A 25,396-nucleotide genomic window follows, 5' to 3' on the forward strand; every position below is an offset into this window, starting at 1 on the left:
TGTCACGGATCTGATCTCAGAAGTATTTTATTTACACTCAGGAGGGGAAGAAAGGGGCTCTTAGCTTTCCCTAAACATCTGCAACAATAACTCAATCTTAGAAATAAAGTAACTGATTTATAGTTATTACAGGGAATACAAACATCGTAATTCCGCTCTTCCATTTACAAGATGCCTTTCATTATATTCCTACTGAAACAGAGTGTTACTAAAGAGAAAGAACTTTGACGAGCATTTTTTATTGAACAGTTTTATTCTGTTTTAGAATAAAAACTTTGCTTTAATATTGTCAGGTGTGCTGCAGGTATGCCATGCTGCCAGTTTTTGTTGGGGCACAAAACGCCCCAGTCAGTGATTCAGAGGGCTGGGAAAACGCATGAACTCATACTTTCGGAGCAAGTAGAACTAGTATTTACAGTTTTCTTTCTTGAAATTGGCCTGGGACATCTCAAACAGTCTACACATGTATTGCCATGGTACTTGCTTTGATGCTCTGAATGCCTCAGAAATGTGTTCAATATCATGATTTGTGGGTCCTCTAAAAGGTTTTGTTGTTAACATGCAAACAAACAGCACTAAACAATATTATCTAAACTATGGCTGCCAAGTACTGGATCTTAATGAAACCAAATTACAAAACACTGCCTTGTAGAGCTATACAAAAGATATAAAATTAAAATAAAAAATATCAACCAGCCTTAAATATTCCAATTCTCCTACAGTGCAGTTTCTATATCTTTATCACTACTGAATGTTTTAAGGAGAAAGTTAATAAAACAATCAAAATATTAGATAAAAATATTTAAATCTTTGGATCCTTTTATTCCATGGCCTTCATAAAAACACGAAAGTGGCCAGATTTTTCCCACTAGAGCTTAAAATATCAAAAAGATTCACTAGTAATTTATAATTAGCAACGAACTCTATACTGAGTCATCTGTGGGTCACAGGCCCAAGGACCAGTGTTGCCGTGTGTTACAGGCTGCCAAAGTAATTTCAAGGACTCTGAATCCTCTTGAAATATGATAGAATGAGTCAAGGTATCATGACTAAATTCCAGGCATAATAGTAAAAACAGATTCATTGATGCCTAGTTTTAAAGTCCTAAAAAAGGTGGGGAGGATTACTGATTTGAAAATACAGCTAAGTACATTCTCATCTATGATTATTTACATTTGTATATTGAAAATATCGATTATCTGGACAGATCCTGTGATACGCCATTTGCTACAAAATGAAGTTCTTACAATGAGCATGAATAATCGATCCTTTTAGATAACGAAAGAATGTATCAAATCTTCATTTATGTTCCAAACATTAAAAAACAAAATCAAAAATGTTAAGCCTGGAAAACTAAGAAGAAAAGACCCACCCATAATGCTGCTGCACAGCACATCAACTTCTGCAAGGACACAGTATGTTTGCTGACTTTAAAATGTTTATTCTTTAAAAAATTAGTCGCTTTTTATACAGCTATACAAAGTTCTTAATGTTTCTTTGGCAATGGAATATAATGGAATTTTACAACTATATAAAAAAGTTACCTTTGCCTAAGAAACAGTATTTACTGTGTGTACATAGTTGACTGACAAAATTCTCTACCATCCAGCACCCTAATTAATTGACGAAATAAGCTACCTCATATTACAGGATTCCCCAAAAGAAAGGAGGAAAGAGATACACGCGCGCGCACACACACACACGCACACACGCACACACATTACCTTCTGTGGCTCAAAACACAGTATCACGGCCCTATCTGCAGGCAACTTGCAATTGCCAAATACAATTTAGTGATTAAAAAAAACCTTTCAGTGATGAAAAAATACTTGTAAGTCCCACTGAAGTACTGCTTTAGTTTAACTATACATAAGAAATTACTTAACCTTCTGCTATTCCAAATAGATTTAATGCTCATGTTTTAAGATGAGCCTTCCACCCCCAAAAGTAACTGCATTTTATCTTTGAAATTAAGCGGAAAAACAAACAAAAAACAAAAACCCAGTGCTGGTGACAAATGTACAGCGAATTCACTTCTTCATTCTTCGCAAAGACTGAAATCAATTTTCAGGACCATGAAGAGCTAGAAATTCACCTATTTTCAGAGACTTGTTTGTAGACTATGCAGCAACTTTGTTGTCTTTCTAAAAAAGAAAAAAAAATTTAGTTCATGTTCCAAGTTATTGGCGTATTTCTTTTTACTTTGCTCAAGTTTATTTGAAATTATCTTTAAATATACCCCCCTTTTACTTTCATAGAAAAATCTCTCACTGATTTCCACGAAAGTCTTTTTATAACTTCCATACTCAGTAGTACCTCATTGTTGACTGCATCTTCCAGTCAGTAGAGGTTAAAGTAACGGTGAACCCCAGCCCAAAATACAGGTGTACTTCCTCATCTTTGGTTGTTCTCCCTAATAATTTTTTAAAAGCCGTGATAGAACTTAAACCCTCAACTCAGTAGTCAAACTCATCAAATACAACTGTCAACATACTTTGAAACAAGTTTCATAAAATCCCCAAGTCTTTGATGTCTTTACTAGGCAATAAAATACCCAGACAGTATAACATTTCTCTCCAAAATTTCATGCCAGGAGGAAGCAATGGTTTAAAAATCGATTTTAAAGGGATAACTTTTAAATCTAAAATAAGTTCTGAAAAGCGGAAAGCTGACTGGGGAATTTTTAAAAAGTAACCAGTGAGAAAGCAATAAAAATCTCAAGATTTCCAGTGAGACTGACCCTAAACTAAAGGCCTGTACAAAGGGTGGGAGCCAAGGGCTTTTATTTTCCTCTAGACCAGTTGCTACTATATACCTGATTTTTACTGCTGATTCTCACTCCAACTGTTACAAACAGACATTTCCTAGGTGAGACTTAACTTCATCTGTGTATATCACACTAAAACATTTGCACAATGTTATTAAATTGAAATACATACGGTATGGCATAAGTTGACAGCAATGAGCTAAAAGATGAACCTGCTGTCCCCCACAAAGCCAACCTTCACACCTCCCAAGGTATTTGTTTTTTTTTTTTTTTACCTTTCAGAAAGCAGTACGATCAGTCCAGACCTTTTAGGGTCCAAAAGCTGTGGTTTTCTGAAAGGTAAAAAAAAAAAAAAAAGAAAGAGACGGGGACAGGAGAGAGAGAAAGGAGAAAATGAAAGGGGGAGAGGAGAGAGAACATTATGCTGAGTCATTCAGACACTTTGTTGTCTCTGGACCCCATCTGAAGAAACACAGATGCAATCTTTATCACCCACCATGGTGGCTTAACCTCCCTGACAGCAGCATATAAAACAGGAGCTAGTTACATTATTAATCCTAGTCCTGATCTCCATTCCCACCTCAAAAAAGAAACTGGGGGGCGGGGGACGGGAAAGGGGTGGGAAACACCATAAAACCAAACTTACCGTAAGTTTGTATTTCTTTCTTTTTTTTTTTTGAGACCGGTCTTGCTCTGTCACCCAGGCTGGAGTGCAGTGGTGCGATCATGGCTCGTTGCAGCCTTGACCTCCCAGGTTCAAGTGATCCTCCCGCCTTAGCCTCCTGAGTAGCTGGGACTACAGGAATGTGCCACCACTCCAGCTAATTTTTAAACTTTTTTATAGAGATAGGGACTCCTTATGTTGCCCATGCTGACCTTGAATTCCTGGGCTTAAGCAATCCTCCTGCCCTGGCCTCCCAAAGTGCTGGTATTACACGTGTAAACCATTGCACTGGCCTACATTTCCAACATTACCCTTAAGGAAAATCAGGCCAGAAGTCAAGAGAGTGAGTTTTGGCTTTGTTAGCTTGTACCTCAATCACACAATTAACTTCTTGGGGTCCTTAGTCTCCTAATCATCTAATGTGAGTGTGGTAGTGCAGAGATTCTAGTTTGGCTGATTCTTTTAAGGATTCTAAAACTTTATGCTTTTATCTTTACCCACGTTTTCATTAAACAACCAATCTCGTTTATGCTTACCCCCAAACTACAATGACTTATGCTAATATAGCACAAAAAATTAAGCCAACTCATTTCATGAAAGCTGCGGAAAATGTCATCCATGTCCATCTCTGGGAGGAAGTGTTAGATGTTTCAGATATGAGTTTAATCTTCAGTGGTAAATTTCCTTTATGTACAGTGATCACTCACCATTTTCTACCTTTAAAGGTGCAAGGTGAAATGATTTCATAATTTAGGAGGTGTAGGGCTGCTGGGGTCGGGGCTCTAGTGGCAGATGAAAGGGTTATGCAACTCTGGAATGAACAATCAAGGGCTAGCCACACTGACAGACCTTTGGCTTCACTGAAGGCTGGAGTGGCAAATTCCTAATCAACATGATAAGCAATTACTTCAAGCCCACTATGGCTCCATTGTTGAGCTGAGTGTTGTGGTGGAAAGAAAAGTAGAATACATATTCACTAAAGCCAAGAGGTTCTCATCTGCTTGAATCAGATAGGTTAAAGGGTAATGAGGAATGAGGCCAAATATATCAAGTGGGATCCTCACATGATTAAGAAGAGCAGGGACTGCAATGTCACAACTGAGCCTCCTAAACACTGGGCCATGCCTGAGGGTTCGCTGAGTCCATCACTCCTGGCAACACCTAAGCAGAGGCTGGACTATCTGTCAAGTATTACAGGAGCGTAGACAAAGATGCATGCAGATAACTACGACAATGCATTTTCAATTCTGCAATATATGTGATAGGAGTTTTACAAAAGGCTCAAAATGATAAACAGTGTGACATGATGTCAAAAAAACGTTTGTATTAGTAAGCACACGGAGCACACACAGTTACTACATGGAAGGTTTGTTTTTTCTTTTTTTTGAGATGGAGCCTTGCTCTGTTGCCCAGGCTGGAGTGCAGTGGCGTGACCTCGGCTCACTGCAACCTCTGCCTCCCAGATTCAGCGATTCTCCTGCCTCAGCCTCCTGAGTAGCTGGGACTACAGGCGTGTGCCACCACGCCTGGCTAATTTTTTTTATATTTTTGGTAGAGGCGGGGTTTCACCATGTTAGCCAGGCTGGTCTCAAACTCCTGACCTCAGGTGATCTGCCCACCTTGGCCTCCCAAAGTGCTGGAATTACAGGCGTGAGCCACCATGCCCAGCCGAGATTGTAACAATTAGCACATCCCTGGGGTGGGATGGATGCCCTTGGGAAGAGTAAGCTCCTACCCCCTATAAGAGATACTGCAGAAGAGGTTTATGTTTTAACCAGGTCAGACCTCTCAGATGTTTTCCAACTCTGAAAGTTTAATGATCTTTAAAAGGTGTATTTCAGAATAAATGGTGCAACTCTTTATCCTCAAATGTCGAAACTAAGGGTCTGAAAGGTCATACTAGTAACTATTGCTATTATCTGGATCCAAGTCTAATTTAAACATACTTTTTCTCAAACCAAGCTGGCTCAAGGTGGTCTTCAACAAGCAGTTGTCATAGGTTCTTCAAAACACAGCTGATCTGCCTTAAAGTGGGGGTAAAGAGAGATGAAGGTCTGAAGCCCAACTGGTGGGTTATCATGGTAGTTGACAGGGACATCTCAAAGGAATAAATGTGACGACACAGCAATAGGCCATAATCATGGATACCTCTAGTGCCTGGGCAGTATACCATGAGCCAGCATGGAACACTGGGAGGAGGCAGAGCTGAGATGACTGGAGAGAAGGAAGATGATGAGGTCAGTCTGAGGAAGGTTAAGCTGACAGCAGGACAGTGAAGATAGAGATGCAGTGCAGAAACATATAGGGTCCAAGACAGGCTTACAAAAGGGAGGATGGAACAAGCACCGTGGCTCACACCTAAAATCCCAGCACTTTGGGAAGCTGAGGTGAGAGGATTGCTTAAGCCCAGGAGTTCAAAACCAGCCTGGACAACACAGAGTGAGACCATGTCTACAAAAAAATTAAAAATTAGCTGGGCATGGTAGTGCGTGCCTGTAGTCCCAGCTACATGGGAGGCTGAGGTGGGAGGACTGCCTGAGCCTGGGAAGTTGAGGCTGCAGTGACTTACGATCATGCCATTGCACTCCAGTCTGGGTGACAGAGCAAGACCCTGACACCCCACCCTCCACAGCCCTCCCCGCCAAAAAGAATGAAGAGTATTAAAAAATTAGGAAGAGTATAAATTGAAAACCTAGAAGAGTATTTTAAAGACTAGGAAGAAAGACCCCAAAGTGGATGGTTGGTCAGTGTCAAATATTGCAGAGGAGCTGATGGCAAATAAAATATTTGTGAAAATACTACTGCTGAATTCTGTAAGCAAGGTGTCACTGGCAAACTTAAGGGCAGTAACAGTGATGAGCAAGGGCTATTCTGGAGTTCCTAAGACAGATTCTCCTAGCTGGGAAGGGGATTTTGCAAGTCAGAAGTCCTGCAACTGCATAAGGCCACCACGGTGGATGGCATAAGCTGGTGAGTTGAGTATAATTTTTGGCAGTCTTGGCTGTGATGGCACAATATCAAAGGCATCAAAATTAATAGAGCAGGTCCAAAAGCCATTAATACTGATCTCTTTCCAGAGAGATCTCAACAATGGCCAGTTTTAAGTACTGGGCAATGGAACTCCTGCTAACAGGTCTTTCTGTTTCCAGCTGCCTGTTGCTATTACAAGAGGAGCTCTTTACAAGATACTGATCCTTTCTGTATAGCCTTTCCTCTCCATTACTTCTAAAATCAATAAACTAAGATAGTTTACTGTTAACTGAGATAGTTACTATGCTGACTTAATGTACAGACACCTGTCAAAAGCTAAATTATACACATAAAGCTACTATACAGAGTTATAGAATTCTCTAGCAGCAGCTCCTGAAGGCCAATATATCGAAACGTTTTCAAGTTCATGGTGAAAGGAGAAAACCAGGGAAAATGTACTGAGTTTTCCACAAAACCAAATTAAGAGTAGTAACTCAGGAAACAACTTGCTGGGCTCAACACCCAGCACCATCCCTTACTAGCTATGTGACCTCTTGCAAGTTACTTAATATCTCTATACCTATTTCCTCACTTGTAAAATGGGGATAATAATAGAACCTACCTCACGAGTTGATGTGCCGTTTAAATAAGTTAATATCTAAAAAATACTTAATACAATGTCTGGTACTTGGTAAATACTATATAAATGTTAACTGCTATTAAATGTTAGAGCTTGCCCTTCCATTCTGGGAGGATGTGCTTTCTAGATAGACTCTTTTGGTGTTAAAAGTGTATTCTGTTAACATGAAATAAAGGTGATACTATACTGTCCTTTTTTGTATAGTGTTTTTATATACACATCTGACTCATGTATATCCTCTACTGAAAAGTCAAAATGGAAATTATTCTAATGTCCTCAAAACAATTCACCCAAAACAAAAACAAGCAAAAATGTTTTGAGTCTTGTAAAATATATGTCAACCCCAAAGAATTCATTAACAAGAACACTTACCCTATATTCAAAATCTGCAAACTCCCGGCCCCCACGACCTCCTCTGAATCCACCTCGAAATCCTCGAGGGGCAGTGAAGGTACCACCTCTGCCACCACCACGCCCTCTGCCACCACGGAAACCAAGACCTCCTCTGCCTCTGTATCCCCCACGGCCACGGTTTGGACGAAGTGGGATTCCAAATGTTTCAGCATTTAATCTTCTTTCTTCAGCCCAGGTTGGTCTTCGCTCTCTATTATAAAAGCAAATAATCTTCAGCATATCAGGTTTAAAAGAATATCCCTCAGCCAAAATATGCAGTGCTATTCCCAAATTAAGGCTAAGTGATTACTAAAGCTGATTAGAAATAAGCATCTTGGCCAGGCATGGTGGCTCACACCTGTAATCAAAGCACTTTGGGAGGCTGAGGGGGCAGATCGCCTGAGGTCAGGAGTTCGAGACCAGCCTGGCCAAAATGGTGAAACTCCGTCTCTATCAAAAATACAAAAAACAGCTGGGTGTGGTGGCAGGCGCCTGTAATCCCAGCTACTTGGAAGGCTGATGCAGGAGAATCACTTGAACCTGGGAGGTGGAGGTTGCAGTGAGTTGAGATCACGCCACTGCACTCCAGCCTGGGTGACAAGAGCAAAACTCCATTTCAAAAAAAACTCTTATCACAAGTTGTCCAAGGCATATGAGTTCAATATGTTCCTATAATACTCTGTTAAACTTCATGTGAACACATGACTGACGTTAGTTTCTTGCAAATACACCTGCTAAACATAGTAAGAGCCCCAATATAATGGAAATTCAGATATAATGAGATTGGTAATTGACTTCGCTTTCCACTCAGCCCCAAGGGAAAAGAAGGTAAAGTCAGACAGGGAGGCCTTGTCTTGGGAAGCTAAGAGATGGAAGGTGGGCCCTTAGGTCCCCATTAGGTTGCTGGCCCAATCTCTGGACCCGATATCAATTAACCCAAGAAGTATCTGAATTCTTGCTGCTGTCATCCAGCCAATTGTGGGACTCAGAACTATGTCCATCTATGTTTATACTGAAGCAAACAACTGCCACCAGAGGGCACCAAACTTCAGCCAGGACAAGGACAAGGACAAGGACAAGGACAATCTGGATTGGGCAGGAGAACCTCTAGAACTGTTAATCCTCACACTGGGTCCTTTAATTAACCTCTCAATAATTTGCCAATTTTCTGGACCCATATTTACTACAGTCTAGCAGTTTTATGGTATCAGCAAACTTCAAAGTAGATTAGCACTTCGGTTCTGGCTTCGTTTGAACTACAATGTAGAGGGGTGAAAAAAAGGCCCTACTTAGATATTACCTAAATGCTTCTGTTTTAATTACTAATATTCAAATATGAATATATCCTTAAACAAAAAAAAAGTATATGGTTATTTCTTCTTATGAATGAATAATTTAGAACTTTAGCATATATTTTCTTTTAGCAAAATAAAACATTAAAAAATCAATTAGGGCCAGGTGTGGTGGCTCATGCCTGTAATCCTAGTACTTTGGGAGGCTGGTCTTGAGGCCAGTTCACCACCAGCTTGGGCAACATAGCGAGACCCCATCTCGACAAAAACATGAAAAAATTTAGCTGGGTGGGGTGGTGTACAACTGTAGACTCCTCTACTGAGGCTGAGATGGGAGGATTGCTTGAGCCCAGGAGTTTAGGCTACAGTGAGCTGTGACTGCACTGCTGCACTCCAGCCTGAGTAACAGAGTGAGACTGTCTCAAAACAAAACAATTATGGTAGTATTCATTAAATCTTGTGAATTTACATGAAACCATTTTACACTTCAATCAACATCATAAAAGCAAAAGAACAGCTTTAAAGACTGTACCTATTGTCATCACAAGAAATATTATCAAAGAAGGATTTAGTTTTGTCATAATAGCAATTAGGTCCAAGTGGATCTTCTTCATCAGCATTTCCTTCACTGTTTTGGGTATCGACTCCTGAGTCTCCTTTATCTTCACCATTTACAGGCTTCTCCTGTTTCTCAAGTTTATCTTCTAAGGACAAACAAAAGCACATATCATAAAAGTCAAGACAGCTAATCTGAATTACATAAAAACACCTAATCTGAGAAACATCCATAATTCACAGATCAAATAAGATTATTTTCTGAATAGAAAAATCAAAGCTTACCTTTTAATTTAAGTTTATTATGAAACTCTCTGTCAATCTCTTCCTTGTTGAATTGTGCATTTGCACTTTCAAAGTCAAAGTCTTTCTCAAATTTCATTGGCCCATCTCGCCGAATACCAAATCTTCCCCTGCCACCCCGATGACCCCCACGCCCTCTCCTTGGAGCTGAAGGAGCACCTGGAGCTATGATAATAAAGAATATATACAAAGGACATTCAATATGTAATAGCTGGTTTAGCACAGATGTTGCTATTGTGCTCTTTAGATTCAACAGTCAACAACAGAAATGCTTACAGGTCTCTATATATATTATTGTATTTGTATTTTTTATACAAAATAAAAAATTAAGTTTCACTAATATTTACTATGTAGACTGAGAATAGCTCACACAAAATTTCTAAACATTTGTATTTATGGAGTCCACACTCACGCGTGTTACTGACAGAGTATACAGTCAGGCAAGTGTGGAGACTTCCGCACTAAATTAATATATGCTCCTTGAGGGCAGGGGCATTGTTTTCTCTACTGCTATATCCCCAACACCGGCAAAATGAAGTGCCAGACACATAGTGGGTTCTCAAAATGTAGAAAACCTTTTATGGAAAGAATACCAGGAACCAAGATTTATAGTAAGAAAAATAAACACTAACTGGCACAAATTTCAAGAAAATAGGTGTTATTTCCACATCACAGATAAAAAACAAACAAGCACCAATCCTTACTGACTCCCAACACTTCCTACTCCATCTTTACTGTGTCTCTCTAGATGGCTCCACATTATTCAAGCCTTCCTGTATCTACACATTCTCTCTCCTCTATAACACAGTAAAATTTCAGCCAATCATATGAGACATCATAAAGCAATACAAAGCAGCATAATTTATAGTGAAAAACGTGGGAACCCAAATATCCAACACAAGAAAAAATGACTAACAAGAAAAAAAAAAAAAAAAAACCAGAGGGAAGAATATTTGATGTTAATTGAAAAATGCAGAGCAGAAAGCAGTATGAGTTTAATTATCACAATTGTGTGAAATGCTCCACACATACTGACAAGGATAAGTGACTACAGGGTAACAGACAGGTTTATGCTGTTTGCTGAGGTTTGGCAAACTGCCTGGGTTTGAGAAAACAAACCACAAAACCCAACAGCAGCATATCCAGACATAAATCTAGATAAGCAGGATGTTTAAAACATTCACCTCTACTATTAAAAATGCCTCAGCCACAAGCCAGAATTACACCATAATCCTTCTGTCTTAAAAAAAGTGTTTTGGGGCTGGGCGCAGTGGCTCAAGCCTATAACCCCAGCACTTTGGGAGGCCAGGGAGGGCGGATCATGAGGTCAGAAGCTCGAGACCAGCCTGACCAACACGGTGAAACACCATCTCTACTAAAAATACAGAAACATTAGCCGGGCGTGGTGGCGCATGCCTGTAATCCCACCTACCCAGGAGGCTGAGACAGGAAAATCGCTTGAACCCAGGAGGCGAAGGTTGCAGTGAGCCGAGATCGCGCCACTACACTCCAGCCTGGGCAACAGAGAGAGACACTGTCTCCAAAAAAAAAAAAAAAAAGAAAGAAAAGAGAAAAAAAAGGGTTTTGGATAGTATAGATGTCTGTGTCTGTAAAATCTACAAAAAAAAATCTGGAAGAATATTCACTGTTCTGTTAACGAACCTCTTTGGTGGGGTGAGTTTTGAAGGGCAATGAAAGATGGTATGGCAGTTATTTTATTTTGGGAGGGGAGCTCTTTTTCTGAATAAAAAAGGTAAAATATAATGAGTCAAATTAAACAAAATTCTGTATTCCATGGCATATGTAGTCCCAGCTACTTGGAAGGCTGAGGCAGAAGAATGGCATGAACCCAGGAGGCGGAGGTTGCAATGAGCTGAGATAGCACCACTACACTCCAGCCTGGGTGACAGAGCGAGACTCCATCTCAAAAAAAAAAAAAAGGGGGGGGGATATAAAAATATATATATATAAATGATGTAAGTAAGAGTACATATACATCTAAAAATATCATATCTAGGTTTCTAAAACGAAAGATTATTTTTCAATCATTTTCTAAATAAGGTAGATTATACACTGCCTTTTCAATTTAGAAGAGCTGTAAAATTATAATTTATTTTCCATTAATAAATTTGAAAATATTAATAAAATGAATGATTTTGGGACGTATCACAAAACAGATAAAGAAAATACAAAACCTTATTAAATCAATAATCATTAAAGAAAATTATAGCTCTTAACTGATTCAAAAACAGGATCTGGGCTTAATTTTTTTTTTTTGACGGAGTCTCACTCTGTCACCCAGGCTGGAGTGCAGTGGCACGATCTTGGCTCACTACAACCTCACCTCCTGGGTTCAAGTGATTCTCCTGCCTCAGCCTCCCAAGCAGCTGGGACTACAGGCGTGCGCCATCAAGCCCAGCTAATTTTTCTATTTTTAGTAGAGACGGTTTCACCATATGGCCAGGCTGGTCTCAAACTCCTGACCTCATGATCTGCCCGCCTCAGCCTCTCAAAGTGCTGAGATTACAGGTGTGAGCCACCGTGCCTGGCCTCTGGACTTAATTTTAATGAGGAAACGTTTCAAACTTGTAACATAAAGATAATTCCATTCCCAAAGGCATAGAAAACAATGAAAACCGATTTTATAATCCTAACATGAAACTGACACAAAACATAAGAACCACAAAAGTAGAAGTCATAGGAAAATGTAAATATAAATGAACAAATCCTACTAGCAGGAAATACTCAAGAACATATTAAAAGATAACTGCCTGGCTGGGTGTGGTGGCTCCCGTCTGTAATCCCAGCACTTTGGGAGGCTGAGGTGGGTACATCACCTGAGGTCAGGAGTTTGAGACCAGCCTGGCTAACACGGCAAAGCCCTGTCTCTACTAAAAATACAAAAATTAGCTGGGTGTGGTGGCACGCGCCTGTAATCCCAGCTACTCGGGAGGCTGAGGCAGGAAAATTACTTGAACCTGGGAGGCAGAGGCTGCAGTGAGCCGAGATCACACCACTGCACTACAGCCTGGGCAACAAGAGTGAAACTCCGTCTCAGAAGAAAAAAAAAAAAGGCCTATCACTAAGTAGAATTTTTTTTCCAGAAAGGTAAAATTTTAAAAAATCTTTATTTTCAAGTAATTATAGAAAAGAAAAATTGAAAAACTAGTTCAGAGCGGCCCTTTGTGCCCATTACCCAACTTTCCAAACTCCAACAGTCACACCTTATATAATTATGGTACATTATCAAAACCAAGAAACTGACACAGGCACAATCTAATTAACTAAACTATAGACCTTGCTCATATGTCACCAGTTTGTACATGTACTCATTTTCTGATATGTCTTTATGCATAGTTCTGTGATGTTCTACCATATATAGATTTGCATAACCACCATCACAATCAAGATAAAGAACTGTTCTGTCACCACAGTGACACTCCCCTGTGCTCCTCCTTTAGAGTCACAACCTCCACCTTTCTTTTTTTTATAGTAATTATGTATCATACATTTAAAATATTCTCCCTGTTGAGAAGCATAGGATATGACTTTCGGATCCAAGAACTTACCTACTTGTCTCTTGTTATCATTTCTGAGTTGCTCATTTTCTGGCCTTGAAACTTTGTGTACTTCAGCTATAGAAGAAGACATGCAAAGTGCCAAATTAACTCAGGGCACATCATCAAAAACTTCGGTAGTCAGAATTACAAACAAACAAACCAAAAAACCCAAAACAAAGCCTGTGCAATGCCCAAAAAACAATACCCACACCACCAACACTTTGAGTCAAATTTGAAAGACCGAACATTCTATCACGTTCAGTTTAATTTTCTGGGATCATTCATATGATGTAAATCCTTCTAATGAAAATAAAGTGAGCGGAAAACATTGATCAGTCAATTAAGGAACAGTAAACAGCTAAAGTTCTACCTCGCCTGTGCTCCTGATTCTCTATTGCTTTTTGGCTGGTAGATGGCAAAGGCCTGGTTGATACAGGACTCCTTCTCCCAACAGGTGCTGGAGCAGGTAAGTGGGCCGAGGCGGTCTGCACTGCTTGTTCCATGGTTGGGCTTTTTCTCAAAGGGTCTAACTGAGGGCTTGAACGACCTAAAACGTAACCAAAAGATAAGAAACTACCCTATTGGGGATTTCAAAAATAATCTAGACCCTAAATAAAATTGTCCATTTTATTTCTACCAATTCAAATCCTTAGCATAAATTTGAATTAAGCCACTTATCAGACCAGATATTAAGAATGGTTATCCTTAGTGGGCTTGTCATTAGGTTAAAAATAAAAAATAATAATAATTAAAAAAAAACTTCAACAGCTTCAAAACAACCCCCTCCCCCTCACAATTTTATCTGTTATTTCTACTTAGTGGAAGTTTACATTTAAAAAAAATTGCGGCCTGGTACGAGATTCCCTAGAATTATCAAAGGCTATATTGTAGTCAGGTCAAACACAGGCTTTCCCCAATAACAACCATACGACTATGGTAACTTGTTTTAATTTTTCTTAGTACTTTCTGTAGATGACTAAAACAATACCTTTACATCTATCTACAGGTACTATCTCCATTAAATTTCTATTATAAGAAAGTAGGCCGGGCGCGGTGGCTCAAGCCTGTAATCCCAGCACTTTGGGAGGCTGAGACGGGTGGATCACGAGGTCAGGAGATCGAGACCATCCTGGCTAACACGGTGAAACCCCGTCTCTACTAAAAAATATAAAAAACTAGAGGCGAGGTGGCGGGCGCCTGTACTCCCAGCTACTCGGGAGGCTGAGGCAGGAGAATGGCGTAAACCCGGGAGGCGGAGCTTGCAGTGAGCTGAGATCCGGCCACTGCACTCCAGCCCGGACAACAGAGCGAGACTCCGTTTCAAAAAAAAAAAAAGAAAAAAAGAAAGTAAAGGGCCAGGAGCGGTGGCACATGCCTGTAATCCTAGTACTTTGGGAGGCTAAAGCAGGAGGATCGCTTGAGCCCTGGATTTCAAGACCAGTCTAGGTAACATGGTGAAACCCTGTCTCTACTGAAAATACAAAAATCAGCCAGGCATGGTGGCGTGTGCCTGTGTTCCCAGCTACTCAGAAGGCTGAGATGGGATAGCTTGAACCCGGGAGGCAGAGGCTGCAGTGAGCCAAGATCGTGCCATTGCACTCCAGCGTAGGTGACAGAGTGAGGCCCTGTCTCAAAAATAAATAAATAAATAAATAAAAAGTAAAGAACTAGAAAGTTAGACAGGTGAAGTTCTTTAATGCTTTAGGGGCTTGGGTAACTAAACAAAAACTAAAACGCCAGCAAAACAAAAACAAAAACAAAAACAAAAAAACAAAAAACAAAACTCTTCAGATAATTACACAGTAGCCATACTCATTCCTTGCCTTTTAAAAGATCACTTGGCAAGTTTTTGCTCAATATGGGGTTTGGCTGGGCGCGGTTGCTCACACCTATAATCCCAGCAATTTGGGAGGCTGAGGTGGGCAGATCACTTGAGCTCAGGAGTTCGAGACCAGCCTGGACAACACGGCGAAAGCGTGTGTCTACAACAAATACAAAAATTAGCCAGGCGTGTTGGCACATGCCTGTAACCCCAGCTACTCAGGAGGCTGAAGTGGGTGGATCGCTTGAGCCAGGGAGGCAGAGGTTGTAGTGAGCCGAGATTGGTCCACTGCATACAGTCTGCGTGACAAAGCTAGACCCTGTCTCAAAAAATACAAAAATAAAAGAGCCAAAACAAAAAATGGGACTTGTACTTATAAATTATACTTTTCCTTTTATGAGGCCAGAGCCTGGTCACAGCATGAACTGAAGAATGTAACATCGGGTGCTCTCATCATGCTTTCTGTCCTGATAATGTTTGCTGTAATCTCTGCTCAGGCACTCACATCTCATACTTATTCCAAAATATAATATTTTGCTTAAAAAAATAATGCCCATTTCATGCAAAAAATCCCCCAAATATGCTGCAAATGTTACTGTCCATCTGTGCATATTTGCAGGCGTCAAACAACTGGTGAATGCTGACAATGCATTATTATGTACCCAGATGATTCAGGGATATTTTATTAGTAATATTTCCCCAATTTATGATTATCTAAAGTATGCAATTCCAAATGTGCAATAGTATTTTAGCTATTAATGGCAAAGTTAGCCAAATAAATGATCATTTATCAAAACCAAGAAACCAACACAGGCACAATCTAACACTTCAAAATTAAGTTACCACTAAGAAGCACTGCAATTTTTCCATTGGATTATAATGGGAAATCATGGTTTATATAAGTTTTGGTCTAAGGAAACACATTTTATAATCACTTATAAAACACATTTTGTTTTGTTTTCGTTTTTTAGAGACAGGGTAGTGTCTTGCTCTGTCGCTCCAGCTGGAGTGCAGTGGCGCAATCACAGCTCGCTGCAACTTCTAACTCCTGGGCCCCAGTGATCTTCCTGCCTCAGCCTCTTAGGACTATAGGCATGCGCTACCACACCTTGCTAATTTTTTTATTTCACGGGTCTTCTTGAAAAAGCCTACTGCTACAGTTAATTTTATGGTACTACATTAAATCATCTTATAAGTTTATAAAACTACTTTATCAAGGCTTTTGAGAAGAGATCCTACGGCTCACAAGCACTACAGAAGTATAAGCAATGGGGCAATCACAGCAAGTACAGAAACATTTGTTGTGTACTTAAAAAGCCTTTTTACTATTAAGGCCTAATAATCATCATGATGCCAGTTTTGTTATAAACAGGGAAATACAGGTGATACTGTGATACTGGATACATTATTAGGAATAAATCCAGAAGTGATTTCTGCATAATAAAGGCCCACTCCCTTCAGCTATCTTCACAATCTTATTACACTTAAAAGAAAATTCTAGGAATTTTAATTTTGTGAAATTCAGAAATTTTAGTTGATAAAACTTAAATGCAAACCCTAGGACTTCTTTGTCATAGCTACTTGTAAATACACCTCTTTTTATTTTTTTTGAGAGGGAGTCTCGCTCTGTCGCCCAGGCTGGAGTGCAGTGGCCGGATCTAAGCTCACCGCAAGCTCCGCCTTCCAGGTTCACACCGTTCTCCTGCCTCTGGGACTACAGGCGCCCGCCACCTCGCCTGGCTAATTTTTTTGTATTTTTTTAATAGAGACGGGGTTTCACTGTGTTAGCCAGGATGGTCTCAATCTCCTGACCTCGTGATCCACCCGTCTCGGCCTCTCAAAGTGCTGGGATTACAGGCTTGAGCCACCGCACCCGGCCCCTCTTTCTTTTAATAAACACATACTTCAAAGTTTTTAACATTTTAATCTATTTACTATTTATATATTTTTTGGTGCTCAGTATGAGGGAAAGAATCTAGAGTGACTTTCTCCAAATGATCAGGCAATGTTATTAATTGGAACAGACAGTCTTGTCTCCACTAATTTAAAATAATACCTTTATCATCTGTTAAATTATTTTAAGACGAAGTCTTGCTCTGTTGCTTAGGCTAGTGTGCAGTGCTGCAATCACAGCTTGCTGCCACCTTGATCTCCTGGGCTCAAGCAATCCTCTAGCTTTCACCTCTCGATTAGCTGATAGGCGCACCCCATCACACCCAGTTAATTTTTTATTTTTTGAGAGACAGGGTCTTGCTATGTTGCCCAGGCTAGTCTCAAATTCCTAGCTTCTATCTTGACCTCACAAAATGGTGAGGTTTTAGGCATGAACCACTGCACCCAGGATAAATTTGTATTTATACTTGGATCTGTTTCTGACTGCCTATTGCATTCTATTCATCTTATTTTTTTTTACTGCATTGCTACATTTTATTATCATGTCAGTAAGCCCATTACTTTTATTTTTCAAATATGTCCAGCCACACTTCTATGTTTATTTTAAAGCTAATCTGTTTTACTAAGTTCTCCTACTATTCTATTTGCATCGATTTTTAATTAATTTGCAATAAATTTGATAGCTATGAGAAGTAAAGTCTTCTCAATACTGAATCTTTTTTTTTTTTTTGGGAGAGTCTTGTTTCTGTCGCCCAGGGTGGAGTGAGGTGGTGCAGTTAGGGCTCACTGCAGCCTCGGCCTCCTGGGCTCAAGTGATCCTCCTGCCTCAGCCTCTTGAGTAGCTAGGACCACAGGTGTCCACCATCATACTCTGCTTATTTTTTAAATTTTTTGGTAGAGATGATGTTTCACTACATTGCTCAGGCTGGTCTCAAACTCCTGGACTCAGGTGATCATCCTGGCTCTGCCTCCCTAAGTGCTGGTAACATTCTTGTTCTTTTATCTAGGAATAAGATGTTTCTTCCATTATGTGACTATTTTTTTTTTTTTTTTGAGATGGAGTGTCGTTCTGTCACCCAGGCTGGAGTGCAGTGGCATGATCTTGGCTCTCTGCAAGCTCCACCTCCCAGGTTCACGCCATTCTCCTACCTCAGCCTCCTGAGTAGCTGGGACTACAGGCGCCCGCCACCACGCCCGGTTAATTTTTTGTATTTTTAGTAGAGACGGGGTTTCACCATGTTAGCCAGGATGGTCTCGATCTCCTGACCTCGTGATCCGCCCGCCTCGGCCTCCCAAAGTGCTGGGATTATAGGCGCAAGCCACCACACCCGGCCTATATGTGACTTTTAAGTCCCTCTCTTACATTATCATAGAAGTTGGACATATTTCTTAGTATGACCAACTTATTTCTTATTATATATTTTGTATACAATTTCTATTTTGCATTACTGTAATCTTTTCTCCTTATTATATAATCAATGGATTAGGCTTTAGGACTATTTTTTTTTTAAGATGGAGTCTTGCTCTGTTGCCCAAGCCGGAGTGCAGTAGCGTGATCTTGGCTCACTGCAATCTCTGCCTCCCGAGTTCACGTGATTCTCCCACCTCAGCCTCCTGAGTAGCTGGGATTACAGGTGCATGCCACCATGCCCTGCTAATTTTTGTATTTTTAGTAGAGATGGGGGTTTCACGATGTTGGTTGGCCAGGCTGGTCTCGAGCCCCTGACCGCAGGTGATCCACCTGCCTTGGCCTCCCAAAGTGCTGGGATTACAAGCATGAGCCACTGTGCCCGGCCAGAACTACTGACTTTTGTATATTTAATTTACATTTTGCCTCTGCCTAATTTAAGTTCCTTAATTAGTTCTCGTTCTTCATGAATAACACTAATTTCAATATTTATGCTTCTTCTTTTTCATGTGTTCCTGATTTAACTAAAAATTCCAGAATAGGCTGGGCACTGTGGCTCATGCCTATAATCCCAGCACTTTTGGGAGGCTGAGGTGGGTGGATCACTTGAGCCCAGGAGTTCCAGACCAGCCTTGGCAACATGGCAAAACTCCATCCCTACAAAACTAGCTGGTGGTGCTTGCTTGTGATCTCAGCTAATTGGGAGGATGGCCTGAGCTCAGGAGGATGGCCTGAGCTCAGGAGGGGGAGGCTGCAGTGAGCCATGATCACACCACCACATTCCAGTCTGGGAGACAGAGCAGGACCCTATCCCAAGAACAAACAATCTTTAGAATGCTTAAAAATTAAGCAAGAAGGCTGGGCGTAGTGGCTCACGCCTATAATCTCAGCACTTTGGGAGGCCAAGGGGGGTGGATCACTTGAGGTCAGGAATTTGAGACCAGCCTGACCAACATGGCGAAACCACATCTCTACCAAAAATACAAAAAATGAGCTGGGCATGGTGGCACGTGCCTGTAATCCCAGCTACTTGGGAGGGTGAGGCAGGAGAATCGCTTGAACCTGGGAGGTGGAGGTTGCAGTGAGCCGAGATTGTGCCACTGCACTCCAGTCTGGGTGACAGAGCAAGACTCCATCTTAAAAGAAAGAAAAAAGAAAAAAATTAAGCTAATCAATATGAGTAACAGTAAGAACTATTTCAAAATATCTTAAGTGAAATACATAAGATTATGTTTAGCATTGAATTTTCAACCTTAATAGCTTTTTAAAACACTGTTTTGTGATTATAAGTCTTTCTGAAATGACTTAACATTGGTTTACTAAACAAACAAACAAACAAACAAACAAACAAAAAATCCATTCACATAAAGCAATGAGCCAAAAATACCCATATTAGAAGTGGATACAAATAGATAAGGAAAAGCCGAGCACGGTGGCACAAGGCTGTAGCTCCAGCTACTGGGGAAGCTAAGGCGGGAGGCTTGTTTGGGGACAGGTGTCCAAGGCTGCAGTGTGCTATGATCACACCTGTGAAGAGCCACTGCATTTCAGTCTGGGCAGCACAGTGAGACCCATCTCCTAAAAAAAAAAAAAAAAAAAAAAAAAAAAAAAAAAGCCAGGCCCAATAGCTTATGCCTGTAATCCCAACACTTTGAGGAGGCCAAGGCAAATGGATCGCTTGAGCCCAGGAGTTTGAGACCAGCATGGGCAATATAGGGAGACCTCAACTCTAATAAGTAAATAAAAGAAAGAAAAAGATTAAGAAAAAAGAAAGAAAGAAAACAAAGAATAAAAGGTATGGATAACCATTTAAAATTATGAGACTGGCTGGCTGAAAAGCAGAATTTTAATAAATAAAATAATCCTTTAAGAAGCTTATTAAAATACAAACCCTCAGGCTCCAGGTATTCTGATGTATAAGTCTCAGGATTTAAATTTTTAAGAAGCAACCCAGATGATTCAGTTGTGGGTGGCCTACACTGAGAACTACTACTCTCCATCCTGTGGGGATGTTAGGGAAAATGTAACAGCATAATACACAGTTTTTTTCAGATGATATTTCCAATTCATCTTGGATAGCTCAACTTTAATGGTGAGTCTGAGCCTAATTTGATATATTTAAGTGTTACATACAAGTTATATAATTTCTTTGCAAAAAAAGTCCAACTTAGAGAATGCTCAACTTTTTAGTTTCATGATCTAAGAACTGTAATAAGTCTAAATAGTGAGAGTCATTCAATAATATATTCATTGCAATACACCAATTTGGAGAAAACTTTTACAAGCTGCAAAAGCTCTTACATTTAGAAAAAGAGAAAAACCACTATAGAAGTTTAGAATGGAAATACTTTAGGATGAGATAGCTTACCTTGAGATAACTGTGTTTTTAGAGATCTTGAATCCTGTGTAAAGGCAGAACCAACCGCACTACTTTGGGGTAAGGTACCACTGTTTGATGTTTCTGTTCCAAAGGACGTCAAAGAGTTTCCAGCTTCAAGAGATTTTTTTAAATGATAAAAAAATTTTAAAAAATGTTTTACATTTTTCAATGATATAAAGTAATGTAGCATTTTAATGATGGTAATTGTCTATTTCTCCCCCCAAAATCTGTACAAATTAATAATCTTGGAAATTGAAGTGTACTGAATAGTTTGGGAATTCTATGGCAATATGGGGGGCGGGGTGGGGGAGCCAATATACTGTCCACTATCCTTGGATGCAAGCGATGTTTATAACACATGGAATACTGTCCCAGGCAGATATGCATATGGGACAGCAAGGACCCATATCAGCTAGAGAAGTAGCAGAAATGGTACATTCAACACCAACATTAAGGTTCAATGATTCTAATACCAAGTATCTGGACAAATAGCCAAATTAGCAGACAGGTTTACAAGGAGCTTTTTCAGCATTTCCAAGGCAACAGACTCTGGTTTCAAGGCTTCCCCTTAAGATGGGACTGTGAGGCTGCATTCTGCCTAAAGCAGCTGCAAAAAGTTCTGGCAATATGAGTAACAAAGTCCCTAGAAAGGGCCCAATTCTCTGCCATACTAGGTTATATCAAATTTCTTTAAGTTTCTACAGTACTTAGGGATCATTCACTTTTGATATACTGTGCTCTCTCCTTAGTATTTCATCTGTGCAGGTTTTCACTATATTTCAACAGCACCTCCCCGCTCCACAACCTCTAAATCCAACCTAAAGATGGTAGTCAGAGTGATTTTTTTACAAAATATAAATGTAATCACACTACTATCGTGCTTTAGACCTTCTGATGGCTTCCCCTCAAGATAAAAGTTCAAACTATTTATTTCAGTTAATAAAACCTACCTCTTCTCTCATCATTTTCTATACTTTCACCAGTCTAGCCCACAGCAGAAGTTTATCCTTCTGCTCTTAAAACACATGAAGATTACAATCATGCCCCTTGCAATCTGCTCATTTTCAGGCTCCAGTTCCTTCAACCATAACTCACTTCACATGGTCTTTATAACACTCTCCCCTTCCTTTCTTGGACTCCTAATTTAATGAATTCTATTTGTTCTTATCCCTCTTAAAATGTGGCTTCAGGGCCAGGTGCAGTGGCTCACACCCGTAATCCCAGCACTTTGGGAGGCCGAGGTGGGCAGATCACGAGGTCAAGAGTTCAAGACCAGCCTGACCAATATGGTGAAACCTCGTCTCTACAAAAATTCAAAAATTAGCCGGGCGTGGTGGTGCACGCCTGTAGTCCCAGCACTCGGGAGGCTGAGGCAGGAGGATTGCTTGAACCTGGGAGGCAGGGGTTGCAGTGAGCCAAGATTGGGCCACTGCGCTCCAGCCTGGGCAACAGAGTGAGACTCTGTCTCAAAAAAAAAATAAAAAAAGTGGCTTCAGAAAACAGCACAGTATCTTAGTATCTTAGAAAAGGGGAGCTAGCGGGACTCCCTTGAAGGTGAAATCCAGTCTGGCTAGAGCTCCAGTAAGCTCAGGAGAAGCCTAACACAACTACCCATAATATCCCAGAAATGTAGGGACTGGTGCTTTCAAGAATTCTGTAGGGAGTAGAACCCATCCAGTTATTTCTAGTATTCTTAGGCGATGACCAAGACATCAGCCACTTTGAGATGTATGTTTCCATCTCCATGCTGCTCTATGTTTCCTCACTTGGCTTGGCCTCCCATTGCTTGTCCTCTGGATTACGCATTCAATGGTTAGAGCAAATCTCTTACGTGAGTTCCTGATCATGACACATACCCCTCCCTCTACTCCAATTCTACTACCAATTTATGTCTATAATCTATTTCAAATTATTTTTAATTTATAGTTAAAGCCAGGTGTCAAGTTTTATTTTTTCCACAGATAACCAGCTGCTGCAACACCCCTTATTATAACAATGTCTTTTCTCTCCATTGAACTGTCTTGTTACTCTGTTGTAAGTATTTGAGTGGGTCTATTTCTGGATTCTCTATTCTTTATTCCTGGTCTGTTAATGTGGTAAGTTACAACGGATTTTCAAATGTTGCAGCTTCCCAGTCCTGAGATAAATCTTTGTCATTATATACAATCCTTCTTCTGAAGTGCTGGTTTCTACTTCTAATGAACATTCTTACATTTATGTTCATGGGAGACAGTGATCTATAATTGTCTTGTAACAATCTAGTCATAGTTGGTATTTCAGTTATTTGGCTTTGGTTATAGGGTCAGCAAATATTTCCTCCTCTTCTATTCTCTGAACTTTCTTTTTCTCTTTTTGAGATGGAGTCTTGCTCTGTCGCCAGGCTGGAGTGCAGTGGCGTGATCTTGGCTCACTGTAACCTCCGGCTCCTTGGCTCAAGCGATTCTCCTGCCTCAGCCTCCCAAGTAGCTGGGATTACAGGTGCACGCCACCATGTCCAACTCATTTTTTTTTTTTTTTGTATTTTTAGTAGAGATGGGGTTTCTCCATGTTGGCTGGGCGGGTCTCCATCTCCTGACCTCGTGATCCGCCCACCTCGGCCTCCTAAAGTGCTAGGAATACAGGTGTGAGCTACCGTACCCAGCCTTTTTTTCCTTTTTAAGAGACAGGGTTTTTGCTCTGTTGCCTTGGCTGGAGTGCAGTGGCACGATCATGGCTCACTGCAGCCTTGAACTCCTGGGCTCAAGAGATCCTCCCGCCTCAGCCTCCCGAGTTACTGGGACTACAGGCATGTATCGTGGTGCACAGCTGTCTGAGTTTGTGTAAGATTAGTAAAAATTATTTCTTCCCTAAATGTTTGGTAGAAAGGAACAGTAAACAGTCTAGAATTTTCTTTCTGGGTGATTTGAAATTACTGTTGCAATTTCATTAAAAGATACAGAGATAACTGAGATTTTATTTCCTCTTGTGTTGGTTTATTATTTTTCAAGAAATTTGTCCACTTCATTTAAACTATCACATTTGTTGACACAAAGCAATTCATATATTCCCATATTATTCTTTTAAGGTCTACACTGATGTCTAGTCTTTCATTCCTGGTATTGGCAACTTGCTTGGTTCTTCTTTCTTCCCTTAATCAGTTTTGTTAGGGGCTTATCAATCTTATAAAATGAATAAATAAATAAATAAACCCACCCCAAAGAAACTCGTCTTTGCTGATATATAATTTATTTCTATTTCACTGATTTCTGCTCTTATCTTTTTATTTTCTTTCCCCTCTACTACTTTTGGAATAATTTTCTTTCACTTTTTTCCTAGCTGTCCCCTGACGTCCTCACCAACTGTTTTTAGAGACATGGTCTCACTCTGTCATCCAGGCTAGAATGCAATGGCACGATCTGCAATGGCACGATCACAGTTCACTGCAGCCTTGAACTGCTGGGCTCAAGGAATCCTCCCACCTCAGTCTCCCAAGTAGTTTGGACTACAGGCATTCACCACCATGCCCAGCTAACCATTTTTCCTAGCTTTTTTTTTTTTTTTTTGTGAGACAGTGTCTTGCTCTGTCGTCTAGGCTGGAGTTCAACAGTGCGATCTCGGCTCACCGCAACCTCCACCTCCGGGTTCAAGCGATTCTCCCGCCTCAGCCTCCTGAGTAGCTGGGATTACAGGCACCTGCCATCATACCTGGCTAATTTTTGTATTTTTGTAGACATGAGGTTTCACAATGTTGGTCAGGCTGGTCTCGAACTCCTGACCTTAGGTAATCTGCCCGCCTTGACCTCCCAAAGTGCTGGGATTACAGGTGGGAGACACCACACCTGGCCCTTTCCTAGCTTCTTAAACTGGTAGCTTAGAGCACTGACTTTTAAAATTCTTACTTTCTTTTTCTTTTTATTTGAGACAGTCTTGCTCTGTCACCCAGGCTGGAGTGCAATGACGCCATCTTGGCCCACTGCAACCTCTTCCTCCCTAGCTCAACCAATTCTCCTGCCTCCGCCTCCCAAGAAGCTGGGACTACAGGTGCATGCCAACGTGCCTGAGTAATTTTTGTATTTTTAGTAGAGACAGGTTTTTACCACATTGGCCAGGCTGGTCTCGAACTCCTGACCTCAAGTGACCCGCCCACCTCAGCCTCCCAAAGTGCTGGGATCATGGGCATGAGCCACTGTGCTATGAAAGTTTTCCTAAACACAGTTTTAGCTACACCTACAAACTTTCTGGTTATTAAATTAAAAATACATTATTTTAAAAGTATATTTTTTTTTTTTAGAGACAAGGTCTAGCTCTGTCACCTTTTCTGGAGTGCAGTGGCAGAATCACAGCTCACTGCAGTCTTGAATTCCTGGGCTCAAGCAAGTCTCCCACCTCAGCCTCCTGAGTGCTGTGACTACAGGTATGTACAACCATACTCAGCTAATGAAAAATTATTTTTTTGTAGTGACAAGGTCTCCCTATGTTCCCCAGGCTGGTCTTGAACTCCTGGCCTCAAGTGATCCTCCCACCTTGGCCACCCAAAGTGCTGGGATTACAGGTGTATGCTATCACACCTGGCCTAGATTAAAAATATTCTCTAATCTCCCTTTAAATTCTCCTTTGATCTATTAGTGATTAACAAGTTTACTTGATATCAAATTATCTGAGGATTTTTCAAGTTACCTTGATTAATTTCAAGTTTATTTTGTGATTTAAGAATATACCATGTATGATTTTATTCCTTTTGGAATTTAGTGACTTATTTTATGATCCAGT

General features: G+C 40.5%; 1 protein-coding gene across 2 annotated transcripts in view; it reads right to left on the minus strand.

Moving 5' to 3' along the window:
- Nucleotides 1-220: 220 nt before the first annotated feature.
- LSM14A (LSM14A, SCD6 homolog A (S. cerevisiae)) overlaps nucleotides 221-25,396 on the minus strand; it is a 34,812-nt gene continuing 9,636 nt past the window's right edge. Inside the window, exons 3-10 of one of the 2 annotated variants that reach the window (XM_011982310.1) lie at nucleotides 20,636-20,758; nucleotides 13,515-13,691; nucleotides 13,154-13,219; nucleotides 9,567-9,749; nucleotides 9,259-9,430; nucleotides 7,414-7,645; nucleotides 2,096-2,144; nucleotides 221-654 (exon numbers count right to left, since the gene is read on the minus strand). In XM_011982310.1, coding sequence (XP_011837700.1) covers nucleotides 2,121-2,144; nucleotides 7,414-7,645; nucleotides 9,259-9,430; nucleotides 9,567-9,749; nucleotides 13,154-13,219; nucleotides 13,515-13,691; nucleotides 20,636-20,758 — 977 coding nt within the window. In that variant the 3' untranslated portion in view covers nucleotides 221-654; nucleotides 2,096-2,120. Of the gene's footprint in view, nucleotides 2,145-7,413; nucleotides 7,646-9,258; nucleotides 9,431-9,566; nucleotides 9,750-13,153; nucleotides 13,220-13,514; nucleotides 13,692-20,635; nucleotides 20,759-25,396 lie in introns of both variants that reach the window. The other variant, XM_011982309.1, reaches the window with a different exon arrangement.

This window comes from Mandrillus leucophaeus, unplaced genomic scaffold (genome assembly GCF_000951045.1).
Source record: "Mandrillus leucophaeus isolate KB7577 unplaced genomic scaffold, Mleu.le_1.0 Scaffold238, whole genome shotgun sequence".
Lineage (NCBI taxonomy): Eukaryota > Metazoa > Chordata > Mammalia > Primates > Cercopithecidae > Mandrillus > Mandrillus leucophaeus.